Genomic DNA, 13,163 nt, shown 5'->3' on the forward strand with positions numbered 1-13,163 from the left:
TAGGAGTCAGTCGTTAGCAGTACAATGAGCTAGGGAGCTGGACGGAACTGCAGTTATGGAGACAGGATTTCATCCCAGAGAAATACAGAGCTTGGTATGTCTAGAGTTGTTCCTGCCTTGAATGCCTGGTGGAGCTATAGCTGAATTGATAGAATTTTGTCTTAGAGGAATAAAGTTAACAGACATAAGAACATAGTATATGTAGATTTTTCTCCCTGATGTCCCACGCCAGACATAGCAAAGTCCCATTGGACCCTGGGGAACCCATAGTCATGAATCTTTTTATGTGGAGGGTGTGTATGGAGGCCAGAGGTTAATATTGAGTGTCTTCCTCAACTGTTCTCCACTTTAGTTTTTAAGACAGGGTTCCTCAGAAACAGTGGTCTGGCTCAGTGGCTAAAAGAAATCACCACCAAATGTAAAAACCGGAGTTTGATCCCCAAGACTCACATGGTAGGAGAAATGGACTCCTGAAAGTTGTCTTCTGACCCCAGATGCATGTCCATACATATCAACTTATCATATACACATACACAAAATTAATCTTAAAAAGAAAAAGACAAAAAAGGCTTGCCTATTTAGTTAGATTGGCTGGTTACTAAGGCACAGGGATTCTCCTGTCTCCGCCTCCCCAGGGATGGTTTACAACGGCCCACCATTACATCTGGCTTTTTATACGGGTACCAGAGATTGAACTTAAATCTTCATGCTTATGGAGAAAGCCATTCCTACTTTCACTCCAAGAATTTTTCTTTTCATATGTGTATGTGGTGTGCTTTGCATACATATGCCTATGCATGTATGTGTGGAGGTCTGACTTGAATGTCAAGAGCATTCATTATGGCTTTTCATGTTTCTTGTTTATTGAGGCAGAGTTTTTCAACTGAAAAGTCCACCAATATGGCTAGTCTGGTCAGGTAGCTTGCTACAAAGAAACTTTCTAGGCCTTTAGTTCTGCAACTGCAGGTGGGCTGCCACACCCTGCTCATCAGGGTTCTGGGGGTTTGAACTTTGTTCCTCACACTTACCTAGCAGGTCTACAACCACTAAGCCTTCTGCCCAGCCCTACTTCCCTATCCTTACTTTAAAGCAAGGTGGTTCTTTTTTTTTTTGTTTGTTTTTTTGAGACAGGGTTTCTCTGTGTAGCTTTGTGCCTTTCCTGGAACTCACTTGGTAGCCCAGGCTGGCCTCGAACTCACAGAGATCCGCCTGGCTCTGCCTCCCGGGTGCTGGGATTAAAGGCGTGCGCCACCACCGCCCGGCTTGCAAGGTGGTTCTTTTAGCCTGGTGGTAGCTTCTGGTTTGGGGGGTGGTATGGGGAGGAAGGATAAGTAGAGTATCAAGGATAGAGAGAAACTATTAGCCAGATCTTCTATGTTGGAAGAATGATCTGAAAGCACACAAAGTACACTAAGTATGAGTATGTCAAAGAAATTTCAGAGAAGAGCAATAGAAAAATAGAAAATTAGGAGAACTGTTGAAAGATGAATTAATTGGAAAAAAGTAAGTTTTATAAAAAGGAAAGAGCTGTAGTAAAGAAAAATAAATAAATGAGCCAGTCTGACATAAGCTTATGAAGAAAGGATGGGTGCAGGGAGCATGAAGAAATCTGCAGAAACATGGCAGTTACAGTAAGTTAGAGAAAGGTGATTCTCACCTAGTTTTACATGTATGTAAGAGCACCCACCACAGACACAGATGGCCCTGGGAGTATAATCCTGTAATTTGTGCCACTCAGGATCATAAATAAGTTCCAGGTCTGCCCGATGAGTTCAAGGACAGTCTGAGAAACTCACAAGTAAGATTTTCTTTCAAAACACTGAATACAATTCAGTGATAAGAGTATTTGCCTACTATGTGTAAGACCTTAGGGTTTACTTCTTAGAATTGGACAAAAAAAAAAAAAAGATTAAGCACAAAAAGACCCATGCAGCTGTCTAAAATCTTCAATACTTAGAATCCAGGTGAGAGATGAGATCATTCTAAAACCCACCACAAACAAAGAATTTATTCTACTGTTGTTAAAGATTGATAGAATTTCTGGAGATATATTCTTACAAGTTATTTTAAATTATGAAAATAATCTTGTATGACAAAGTAAAAAATACTAATCTCTATAAAATATTTCTGGTATTACTTAATTTTTTTTTGCTCGCTACAGAAATCTCACTAGTATTAGTGAGTCTTATTCCATGATTTCATTGGAAGGACTGAAGCATAACTTATAGTATATGTAGCAATTCTTTTTTTCGTTTCCTCAAGTGAAAAGCAGGATCAAGGTATAAAGAGTTGAAGAAAGATAATTTTCAGAATACTCTAAAACTTACTTTCAGTCAAATGGATTATGCTACTATTAAGTTTCTATTTTCTAAGTCTAAATAATAGGCCTTTTTTTGTTAAATGAAAAGACATACCAATCTACATGTAAGACCAATAACCGCTACTGGCGTCTGTGCAGATTGAGAAATGTCAAAAAGATTATAAAGGAGTGTCTGGTTTTTCTGATGAGCAAAAAGATCAAATTCATCCAGTATGAAGATCACTGGGCAACTGCTAGCCCGGTCACCTAAGGAAAAAGGAGTTTCAGATTAACAAAAACAAACAAACAAACAAAAAAAAAATCACATCAACTTTTCTTGTATTCCCTAAATGCTACACTTCAGATTAAAATTCAACTCAACATAGATTAGTAAGTTCCTCTGGGCAGGGCCCTTACAAATGCAGGTTTACTCATACATGAAAAGTTATCCACAGGACAAAGACAGCTGTTTTTGTTCCAAAGTAATTTACCATCTGGTTACAGGAGTCTAGCAGTTTGATGAACAAAAAAAATGAGAAAATCATTTGCAAGACAGCTTTATAATTATGTAAGTGAGGTTCCTTAATAATTTTACAAAGATGACTTTTCAATACCATCAAAACACTTCTGGAATATAGAAGTAGTCAATAATGAATAAAAACTACTGTTTCAAAAGAGATATATTTAGCTAGTAGAGAAATGCACAACACACCTTCCTATTTAAAGTTTTCTCTACAAACACCCAATTAGAATATGAAGTGCAATAAAAAAAAACCATTAAAATTCCTTTAACTACAAGTTTTAATATTTCAATCAGGTAATGTTCAGTAGCACTCAATACACTTTCTCTCTACATGAATGGAAATTACTTAAGTAGAAAAATCATTAAAACTTAAGGAATAATTTACATTTATGTAAAACTTTTAAGGCAAAGATTAAGAGAAGATTTATTTATTTATCCAGATAATAAAAAAATAACCTGGCTTAAATGGTTTAATTTTGGTAAAGAAACAAAAAACTAAACCACTAAACAAACCACTAAAACTAAACAGATTTAGAAAATAGTATAGAAAAAGTATTTGTAAAAATATGGCCAGTATTTTAATAGGGAAAACAGTTTATTCAAAGTCAAATCATTGCACATAAAAATAAATCTGTAGCCTTGTTGGCATACACAAGTATTCCTAGCAATCTTGAAGGTAGACACTGGATGACAAGGAGTTTAAGAGTCAGCCTCAGCTATAAAGTACACTCAAGGACAGCCTGGGCTACAAGAGATACTGTCTCAAGAAAAAAATCCAACCAAATTATCAATTAGAAATATGTGTACTAAAAGGAAATACTGGTGAAAGTTTTTATAATTTGAAGAGAAAAACAGCTTCTAGATAAAAGTAGTTATGTAGAAATTTAAAACTTCCATTCAGCCGGGCGGTGGTGGCGCACGCCTTTAATCCCAGCACTCGGGAGGCAGAGCCAGGTGGATCTCTGTGAGTTCGAGGTCAGCCTGGGCTACCAAGTGAGTTCCAGGAAAAGGCGCAAAGCTACACAGAGAAACCCTGTCTCAAAAAAACAAAAACAAACAAAAAAAACAAAACAAATAAAACTTCCATTCAGTTAGCAAGTAAAACAAGTACAAACTTAAGGCAACAAAGCTTATAAGAATTTCTACAAGCAGGTATGAGATAAGTATCACTAAAATAGGGTGAAGCATCAACAGGTAATAACAATCGTTAGCCAAAACATCAAATCAATGGCTATCACCACAAACCAGGGCATGCAAATCAAACAAAAAGCAAAATTATACAAATGAAATGGACACTGGTTTCTTTTCTACAAGCTAGCTAAAGATGAAAATTAGTAACTATTTTTCAACTATGGGAAGAAAAAGTATTCTCAAACATGTTTCAAAGACAGTTAAGCAATATTCTTTTCTTTTTTTTCTTTTTTCTTTTTGGTTTTTCGAGACAGGGTTTCTCTGTGTAACTTTGCGCCTTTCCTGGAACTCACTTGGTAGTCCAGGCTGGCCTCGAACTCACAGAGATCCGCCTGGCTCTGCCTCCCGAGTGCTGGGATTAAAGGCGTGCGCCACCAACGCCCGGCACAATATTCTTTTCAACATGGTACCTTTTAATCCAAATTTCTACCCATTATAACCTAACCACACAAACATATGAATAATCATTTAAATATTTATAGTATTTTTACACAGCAGAATGTAAGACAACTATACCTACCAAATAACAGGCAAAATGATATTATTCTTGTGTGTCTGAGACTTGGTCTCATTCATCCTGTCCTTGAGTTTATTGTTCTTCCTATTTTGATCTCCCAAGTGCTGTGATTACAGGTAAGTAAATGTAGTCTTTTAAATTTTATTATTAGTGTGTCAGAATGCTATCTGTGGATGCAGGCTCTTGAGTGTTAGGGTGAATGTGTGGGAGTCAGAGGACAACCTTCAGAAGCCATCTTTCTCCTGAAATCTTTGGTCCAGGAGCAAACTCAGGTTGTCAAGCTTGTGTGGGAAGCACTATTACTTGTTAAGCCATCTCACTGGTACTGGTTTTATCCTTATAAAAAGCTGCACTTGTACCTACCCAATGCTATGTGGTAGCTGAAAAAAGCAAATACTGAAAATCACTACACTGGTGGTACTACAGTGGCCATTAGCTTATTAGTTTAATTCCTATATCCTTTTTATTGGGGGGGTGTGGTTAAAAACTTAATATTTACATCATCAGAAGACTTAAGTTCAAAATAAGTATCTTTTGACATTTCTGAATTTCAATTTTTTACAAATATCTTAAATATGTACCTTTTTTTAAAGCTTCCAGAAGAAATGAAAGGTTTTCAGCAAAGCTTCCCTGAATAAGAGAAAATAGAAAGACTGGAGTTTAATAAAATGAAGAAGGCTGAATCTTAAGATATTTACAAAAAATAATGCATTGCTTTTACTAGGAAATTAGCCACTGAATAGAGTCTCAGTTGAGATCTCTGCATTAATTTTCCATAACTTAAGTACAAAAGTAGAGAAGATAAACCTCTGAAAAACAGTAGTACTGCCTCACATGTGAAATTTCCTATTTTCTGGGCAATACTGGTAGAAACGTTAGAAAAGAGTATAGTTTCTGGAGGACTGCTAGGTTCTAAATATAGCTGGGGACCAGAAATGTATTCCATTTTGTATCTTTAAACACACACGTTCCTCCTACTATCAAACTTGTACCACCAAAAACTTACTATGAATTAAAATTAGATCCAAAGACAAAATTGCTTAAAATATTAAACATACTTTTTCTAATCAAGAATAATTATTACAAATCTGTGATTATATCACATTTATCTCTTCATTTAGAATACATCTAAAATATTCTTGGACATAATTTAAACATTCTAGAAGAAAACAAGAGTAATGAATAAATTACCTAGATGTTCCAGAACTGGGATAGAAACTCCCTTAAAATATTTTTTATTAAAGTTATTAGTTTGTATTTTACTTAGATTATTTCAAATATTTTTGTAAGATTTATTTTTAATTAAGGGTAGGTGTATGTCTGTGTATGTGCACATGAGGTATGGCACAAAGGCCAGAGTGCTGGTTTCCTCATCTCAGACAGTTGTGAGACATCTAATACAGAACTGGAAACCAAACTCAGGCCCTCCAGAAGAGCAGCAAGTGCTTGTAATCATTAAGCCATCTCCCCAGCCCTTAATTCACATTTTTTTTTTTTTTGAGACAGGGTTTTTCTGTGTAGCTTTGGTGCCTGTCCTGGATCTCACTATGTAGACCAGGCTGGCCTTGGACTCACAGAGATATGCCTGGCTCTGCCTCCGAGTGTTGGGATTAAAGGGGTACGCCACCACTACCCAGCTTCATTCACATATTTTAAGGAAAAAGTCAACTTGAAATTTGAGGTGCTATAAAAAGAGGAAGGAAACTTTGGGTTTGTTTTCCACTGAAAGAATCTGATAAAGCATAAACACTTGTGACTTTTTTACATTTACTTATTTTGTGTGTTTGTGCAGCACATTTGGAGGTCAGAGAGCAACTTGCAGAAGTTAACTTTATTCCACCTTTAAGTAGGTTCTGAAAAACTGAACTCAGTTTGTCAAGCTGGTAGCAAGCACCTCTACTCACAGAGCCATCTCACTAGCCCAGCATAAATGATTGTAGCTAAAGTTTTCCTGCCTGGCCCACAGTCTGGACAAATCTCTCTCACCTGCCAGTCCCACAGCTGCTCAGACCCGACCAAGTAAACACAGAGACTTAAATTGCTTACCAGCTGTATGGCCGTGGCAGGCTTCTTACTAACTGTTCTTATAGCTTAAATTAATCCATTTCTATTAATCTATACCTTGGCACGTGGCTCGTGGCTTACTGGCATCTTCACATGCTGTTTCTCATCGTGGCGGCTGGCAGTGTGTCTCTCTGACTCAGCCTTCCACTTCCAGCTTTATTCTCCTCCTTGTCCCGCCTATACTTCCTGCCTGGCCACTAGCCAATCAGTGATTTATTTATTGACCAATCAGCAACACACTTGACATACAGAACATCCCACAGCAAATTTTTTTTTTTTTTTTTTTTCCAAGACAGGGTTTCTCTGCGTAGCTTTGCGCCTTTCCTGGATCTCGCTCTGTAGACCAGGCTGGCCTTGAACTCACAGAGATCTGCCTGCCTCTGCCTCCCGAGTGCTGGGATTAAAGGCGTGCGCCACCACCGCCCGGCTGCAAATGATTTTTAAGAATACCCATAAACAGTAATGATCACAGGTTGTTTTGCCAATACTACTACCAAGAGGTAGTATACACAGTTTACCATAACACAACACTGGCTCAGAGAGATAATCTGTTCAGAAATCAGTGTTCAGTGACTCAAAGATATTTTGTCTTCTGGTTTGTTATAGACCACTGTATCTGATCATTAAGTACACATACACACTTATTCAAATATAAATATATATAGTAAAGTTATGTATGTTTGATACATACATATATATATGTATAGCTGTATGATGTACTTATACATACACTGACTGAAAGAGTATGAAGACAGTGAAGTTCTGGCTTAGTTGATTTTTGTTCTTTATGTCCAGACTTCACAAACTTATGAGCATAGGCATATTAATTAGTTTCTGCAACTTAGATGCCTAATCTACATAACAGAGGAGAACATAAGCTAATAATCAATTAACTGTAACAGCCATTTCTTGTTATTGTGGAGGATTGAATGTTGGACCCCTTCTCACACCCACAGACACCAAAATATATAGCCTCCCAATCCCTCTATATAAAATGGCATAGTATTTACAAATTAACTGCATACCATTGTCTATTACATCTAGATTATTCTCAATACCTAATGCAATGCAATAGTATCTGTCATATTTAGTTTTCACAAATTTAACCAAAATCTGAACAGACCCAAGAAGAGAAAATCTCAATAGAAGAACTGCTTCCATCAGAGTGGCCTGTGAGCACATTTGTGAGGCATTTTCTTGACTGCTAATTGACATAGCTAAGCCCAGCTCATGGTGAGCAGTTCCAGTCCTGGGCAGATGGGCCTGGACTGTTTAAGAAAGGTAGTTGAGCAAGATAGGGAAACAAGCCAGTAAGCAGAATTCTGCCCCGGTTCTAGCCTCTGCTCCTCCTTCCTGTATCTGGAAGCATTAACCTTTTTGCCACCAGCTTAGTTATAGTTACTGTGTTTATCACAGCAACAGAAAGCAAACTAGAACATTATCTAGACATGTTTATTAGCTCTTGTAATGCACTATTTAGAGAATAATAACAAAGTGCAAAGTCTGGACAGGTTCAGTATGAACACATTTTTTTTTTTTTTTTTCCAGTGAAATCCTCAGTTTGCAGTTGGTTGCAGATGCAGGACCTAAAGAACATAGCAACAAAGGACTGACTCTGTTGTGGTGACAATAATAGCAATGATTAGGATGGTGAAACAACTGTCTTTTCCATTACTTCACACAAATACAGTACCAACATGTCCATTTAGGAACATTAGAAATAATTTTTCAGATCATTTGGAAATCAAAAGCTAAACTGAGTCTAATAGGAACTCTTCTTGACCAAATAGTAAGCTACTAGCTTAGAATTATAGTCTGAATAGAAGGTAGAGCATAGTACTTATAAAAGGGACACTCTGACTTTACTCTTCCACAGCTCGCAAAGCAGGGAAGGAGAGCATATTGCTGGCTCAACTTTCCACTGGTAACTTAGAGAATGCAATTTCTAGATTCGAAGAAGTGTGCATGGCTGTGCTCAGATCACCGCAGCACAGAGCCAACAGTGACAAGGTAAGAGTGACAGTAATCCACGGACAGCAGTGGCCAGAAAACGGACTTGGAATATATGTATCTCAGCTGCAAATGCAGTCTCAATACAGTAGATTAGGACACGGATTACTCTTGTTTTCCTTAGGTCATGTAAGTTAGTCAAATAGGGAAACAGTTTAATGAGAAATCTGAACACTATACATACATACATACATACATATGTATATATATACATGCATTTATATAAAAAATAACTTTCTAATATGTTTCTCCTAAATTTCCAGAAATAAAATATGTGAAAATATACTTACAAAAACTTTATCTCCAACTACATTTTCTAGATTTAATTGCCTTGTGATCTCTTTCAAAGCAATTTTGTCATTTATCTGCAGCAGTCCTGAAATACAGCCCAATTAAAAGTGTCCAATTAAAATGATGCAAATATCTGACATGGATTGTTTTCCAGGTAAATATATTTTCTAATGCTTTTTAAATTTAATTAGAAAGAAAATAATCAACCTGCTAGTTCACATTACTTCTTCTAAAAATATGGTAATAAAAGAACCATTCCCTTGAGACAGCACTGTTTTAAGAAAAACTTTTAAAAAAAGTTCTAATACACTTTCTTTTATTTCATTTCTAAAGGCTCTTAAACTTGGAATCAGACTAAAACACAAATGAATTTATTTTTATAATATGCAAACCTATGTAGTTTGCATCATGTCTTAATAGGAAAATAATGATATACTCACCATTTAGGTGAACTTGTAACACATTTTCACTCACTTCTCTTATTTCCATGAGTTCTTTCAAAGCATGATTTATTAACTAAATATGAAAATATGCAAAATGTTTAATATGGAAAAATGAAATGAAGCCATTGTCTCTTTTTAAATCATGAATACTAAGAATCAAATATAAACAAATCACTTTATAGCTAAAAGGTTTAAATATATAGAACCTATTATGTTTAAGTCTTAATATATCCGAGCCTAACAGATACTATACTACCTAAGCTTGTAATAAACTTTAGAAACAGCCTGAAAGTTTCTATACATACAGATTAAACTATTGTCCTATGTGATCTTTATGTCTCAGTACATTTCACTATTCATATTACATTTACTATTTACATTTGCTCTAGTCGGTCTCACTGCAAGCATCTAAAAGCAATAGAAAAAAATAAATATGAAGAGTTGCAAAGTTTGTCCTCCAATGTCAATTCTGTGGAATACTGTTAAATACTCTGCACACTGTCATGAAATAAGGAAGAGCAATTAGTTAAACAGAAAAAAAGAAAGTATTTGCTCATAGCTAAATAAGGAGAAAAAAACATACAAGCCTGTAATCCCAGCATTCAGGAGGTGGAGGCAGGAAACTAAGAAACTGAAGGGCCAGTTTCTTGAGATTGTTTCACAAACCAACCAACAAACAAATCCAAACAAACAAAAACTGCCACCACAAAACAATAGGAAAGTTAAAGTAAAAGGCTGCAACTAAAAGATTACTACAAATAATTACTATGAAAATATACTCAGAAGGTATTACAATGTCTCAAAATGTTTAATTATAGGCTTTAACAATGGCTCTGTTAAACAATTCTATTTTTCTAACATTTGAGGTATCTTACATAATACCATCCATATACAACTGTTGTGATTATCACTGCATACCTATTAAATCTGTAAATGAGAAAATTAAGGAAAACTTCAAATGAGGAATAAGGACTATTCCTTCTATTCAAAATAAAAATGCTCCAGGAAGACAGACATAAGTAAATTAGAGTAGATAGATAAGTTAAGCAAAGACAGAAAAACTACTTTAATAAAGACAGAGACATAACTGGTAAACTATTTTTAGAAATAAAACAGAAATTTTATTTGCAATATGCTAAAGCTATCTGTCACCACAACAACACTGTGCAAAAGGACTAACAAATTTTTATACACATTTTAAGTTGCTGGTTTTCACAAAAAGGTAGTAAACAGAAACTATTTTTGGTACAGCTGTGTGGATTTTAAAGAACAGGGAATTCTCCTTTAAATCACAGGTACCCTAAATCTACATCTCTTCAAAACCAACCTCTCCAGGTACAACTGTTCAACTACTTTAGTAGTTGAGCAGAGAAGTAACATTAAAAAAACCCATCAGGGGCAAGATGGGGCTTTCCTGCCTTTGGATCAGGCCCAAACTGTATGAGAACATCCATATATCATATAAACTTGTTCCCTTAAAAGACTATTTTTGACATATTTTTAAAAAGCACTGCATTGTGTGCTGCCTCCTAACTCTTATATACCACTGACATAAACATTTTCTTTGGTTACCATTTTCTGTTTCAATTAATGAATCACACTATTAGAAAACATTTCAAATCCTTTAAAGAACAGACATTAATGAAACTTTCATTTCACACAGACTTGCTTCCTTGCATTTGTTCATTACTGGTGTACGATTCACAATAAGCACAAAGGAAAAGCAAATGTGTCCTAGTAAGCCATGGACATCTGGGATTTCTGATTTGATAACTTAGCCACTTATACAACCAAAAATTGCAAAAAATAAAAAACAGAAAATCTTGTCCCAGGATTTTCCCCATAAAACAAAAACTGAGCAAAATCCAATTCTAAGGGGAGCAAGAAAATAAAAAATCAAAAATCCTCAAGCCAAAATATTATCCCCAGGCATTTAGTAAGTTATGTAAAACAATTAAAACCACAAATGTATTTTACATAGTCCTCTTGTTGAAAAAAAAAAGCAGAACAAAAAACAAAACACCAAAATTCCAGTAAGTCAAATGCAAAAGAAAACTACAACTGAAGTATAATGAAATGAAAAACATTTTCAGTGTTACCTGATGTAAGAAACCTCAAATGTTTATTAAAGCAATGATACACGAGACAGTCTTTTACCATGGTCTTTCCTGATCCTCGTGGCCCAACAATGAGTACAGAGTTACTTTCTCCATTGATAACAGTTCTTTTGAGGAGGTCAAGTAAATGCCTAAAATGATATGAAAAGGTGAAAAATTTAAAAATTAAGGTACAATAATTTACAGGGTCATACCTTTAAAAAGCTAAATTTCAAGGCACACATTACTTCTCTCCTTTGGGCTCTTTAGGCTGTGAAGATCTAAATTTTCCTGTATAGAAGAATACTGAGAAAAAAACATAGTCCAGTTGAGAGTTTCTAGAGACCTGAGGAGAAAACCCAGGAAGGTTTGAATGTATTGGGTTTCATAGTAGTAGAGAATAAGGGACAATCATGCTAATTTTTAGGTCCCCTGGGCTTACAGATATCTATTTTTGCTAGCACTTTGCTCATCATCACCTGAGCTGGCTGCCAGGTGTTAATGACAAGAATGTCAGAATTTTCTCAAAAATTATCAGATAATAGACAGAAAAGAGCGTTAAGGGACCTTTTCATTATATATGTACTTGTATGTGTTCTTGTTTCACAATAGTCAGCATTTGTATATATAAAACATAACTTCAACATCATTATTTAAGATAAAATTTGTGTATTACTAGAATTTACAAAACTTGGAGAACAGATGGAAATATATTTATAATAGAGGAGCTGACAGCTAGACTTACTTGTATTGTAGATTCACTCCAAATAGGTTACTATGTGGACTCTGATGACAAAATCTTTCACGTAAAATTCTTTGTACCTGATAAACATAAGATGCACAAAATTAAAATATTATATATGCAATAAAAGTAAAGTTTATTTCTAGCAGTCAGGAACTGAATAAATACTAACTACTCTGGCATTTTTGTGAGTTATAAAACTAGATTCTTCATTTATCTAGTCTCAGATAAATAATGAGAATTTGGGAATGAATATGTCAATGAATTGGAGAATTATTTCAATGTATAATCAACTTGAAGGCTGATCCAATGTAAGGAATGAATTAAATTCTTTACTTTGTGTAGAATGTCATCCAAAGAACAAAGACAAGAAGAAACCTAGCAATGCAATCCAATCCAATAATTAATGCCAGTGCAACTCCATAGCCAATGGTCTCTAGATATTAACATATCTAAAATGGCTTAGCTTAGTCACTATCAATCTGTACCTGCTTTAATTTCAGGATTCTGCAGAAAACTAAACTTAAAGGTTCATGTAGTTTTAAGTACCCATTAGATTTTGGGCACAGAAGTACTACAAGGATATGATTCAAAAAAGATCCTGCAAAAAAGGCAGAACGAAATGACAAACTTCAAGTAACAAACTACAAAACAGTACTAGATCAACCTACAAGCCAGTATTTAATTATGTGAAAGAAATGACATTTAACTAGTCTGTAGGTAAGTAATAAGACCTATCCCTGGTGCATGAACTGGCTTTTTGGAGCCCATTGCCTATGGTGAGACACCTTGCACAGTCTTGATGCAGGGGGAGGGGCTTGGACCTGTGTCAACTGAATGGACCAGGCTTTGCTGACTTTCCATGGGAGGCCTTACCTTTTCAGGGGGGGGGGGGAGGTTGTGGGAGGGAGGCTGGGGGTGGAGTGGGAGGAGGGAAGAGAGGGGAATCTGTGGTTGGTATGTAAAATGAATAAAAAATTTCTTAAT

General features: G+C 35.6%; 1 protein-coding gene across 4 annotated transcripts in view; it reads right to left on the reverse strand.

Moving 5' to 3' along the window:
• Orc4 (origin recognition complex subunit 4) overlaps positions 1 to 13,163 on the reverse strand; it is a 46,138-nt gene that overhangs the window by 20,243 nt on the left and 12,732 nt on the right. For all 4 annotated transcript variants that reach the window (XM_059260449.1, XM_059260446.1, XM_059260448.1 and 1 more), the window contains 6 exons: positions 12,180 to 12,256; positions 11,496 to 11,586; positions 9,336 to 9,411; positions 8,895 to 8,980; positions 5,112 to 5,160; positions 2,415 to 2,566 (listed from right to left, as the gene is read on the reverse strand). In XM_059260449.1, the coding sequence (XP_059116432.1) occupies positions 2,415 to 2,566; positions 5,112 to 5,160; positions 8,895 to 8,980; positions 9,336 to 9,411; positions 11,496 to 11,586; positions 12,180 to 12,256 (531 nt within the window). The remainder of the gene's footprint in view (positions 1 to 2,414; positions 2,567 to 5,111; positions 5,161 to 8,894; positions 8,981 to 9,335; positions 9,412 to 11,495; positions 11,587 to 12,179; positions 12,257 to 13,163) is intronic.

The sequence above is a fragment of the Peromyscus eremicus genome, chromosome 4, assembly GCF_949786415.1.
Source record: "Peromyscus eremicus chromosome 4, PerEre_H2_v1, whole genome shotgun sequence".
Lineage (NCBI taxonomy): Eukaryota > Metazoa > Chordata > Mammalia > Rodentia > Cricetidae > Peromyscus > Peromyscus eremicus.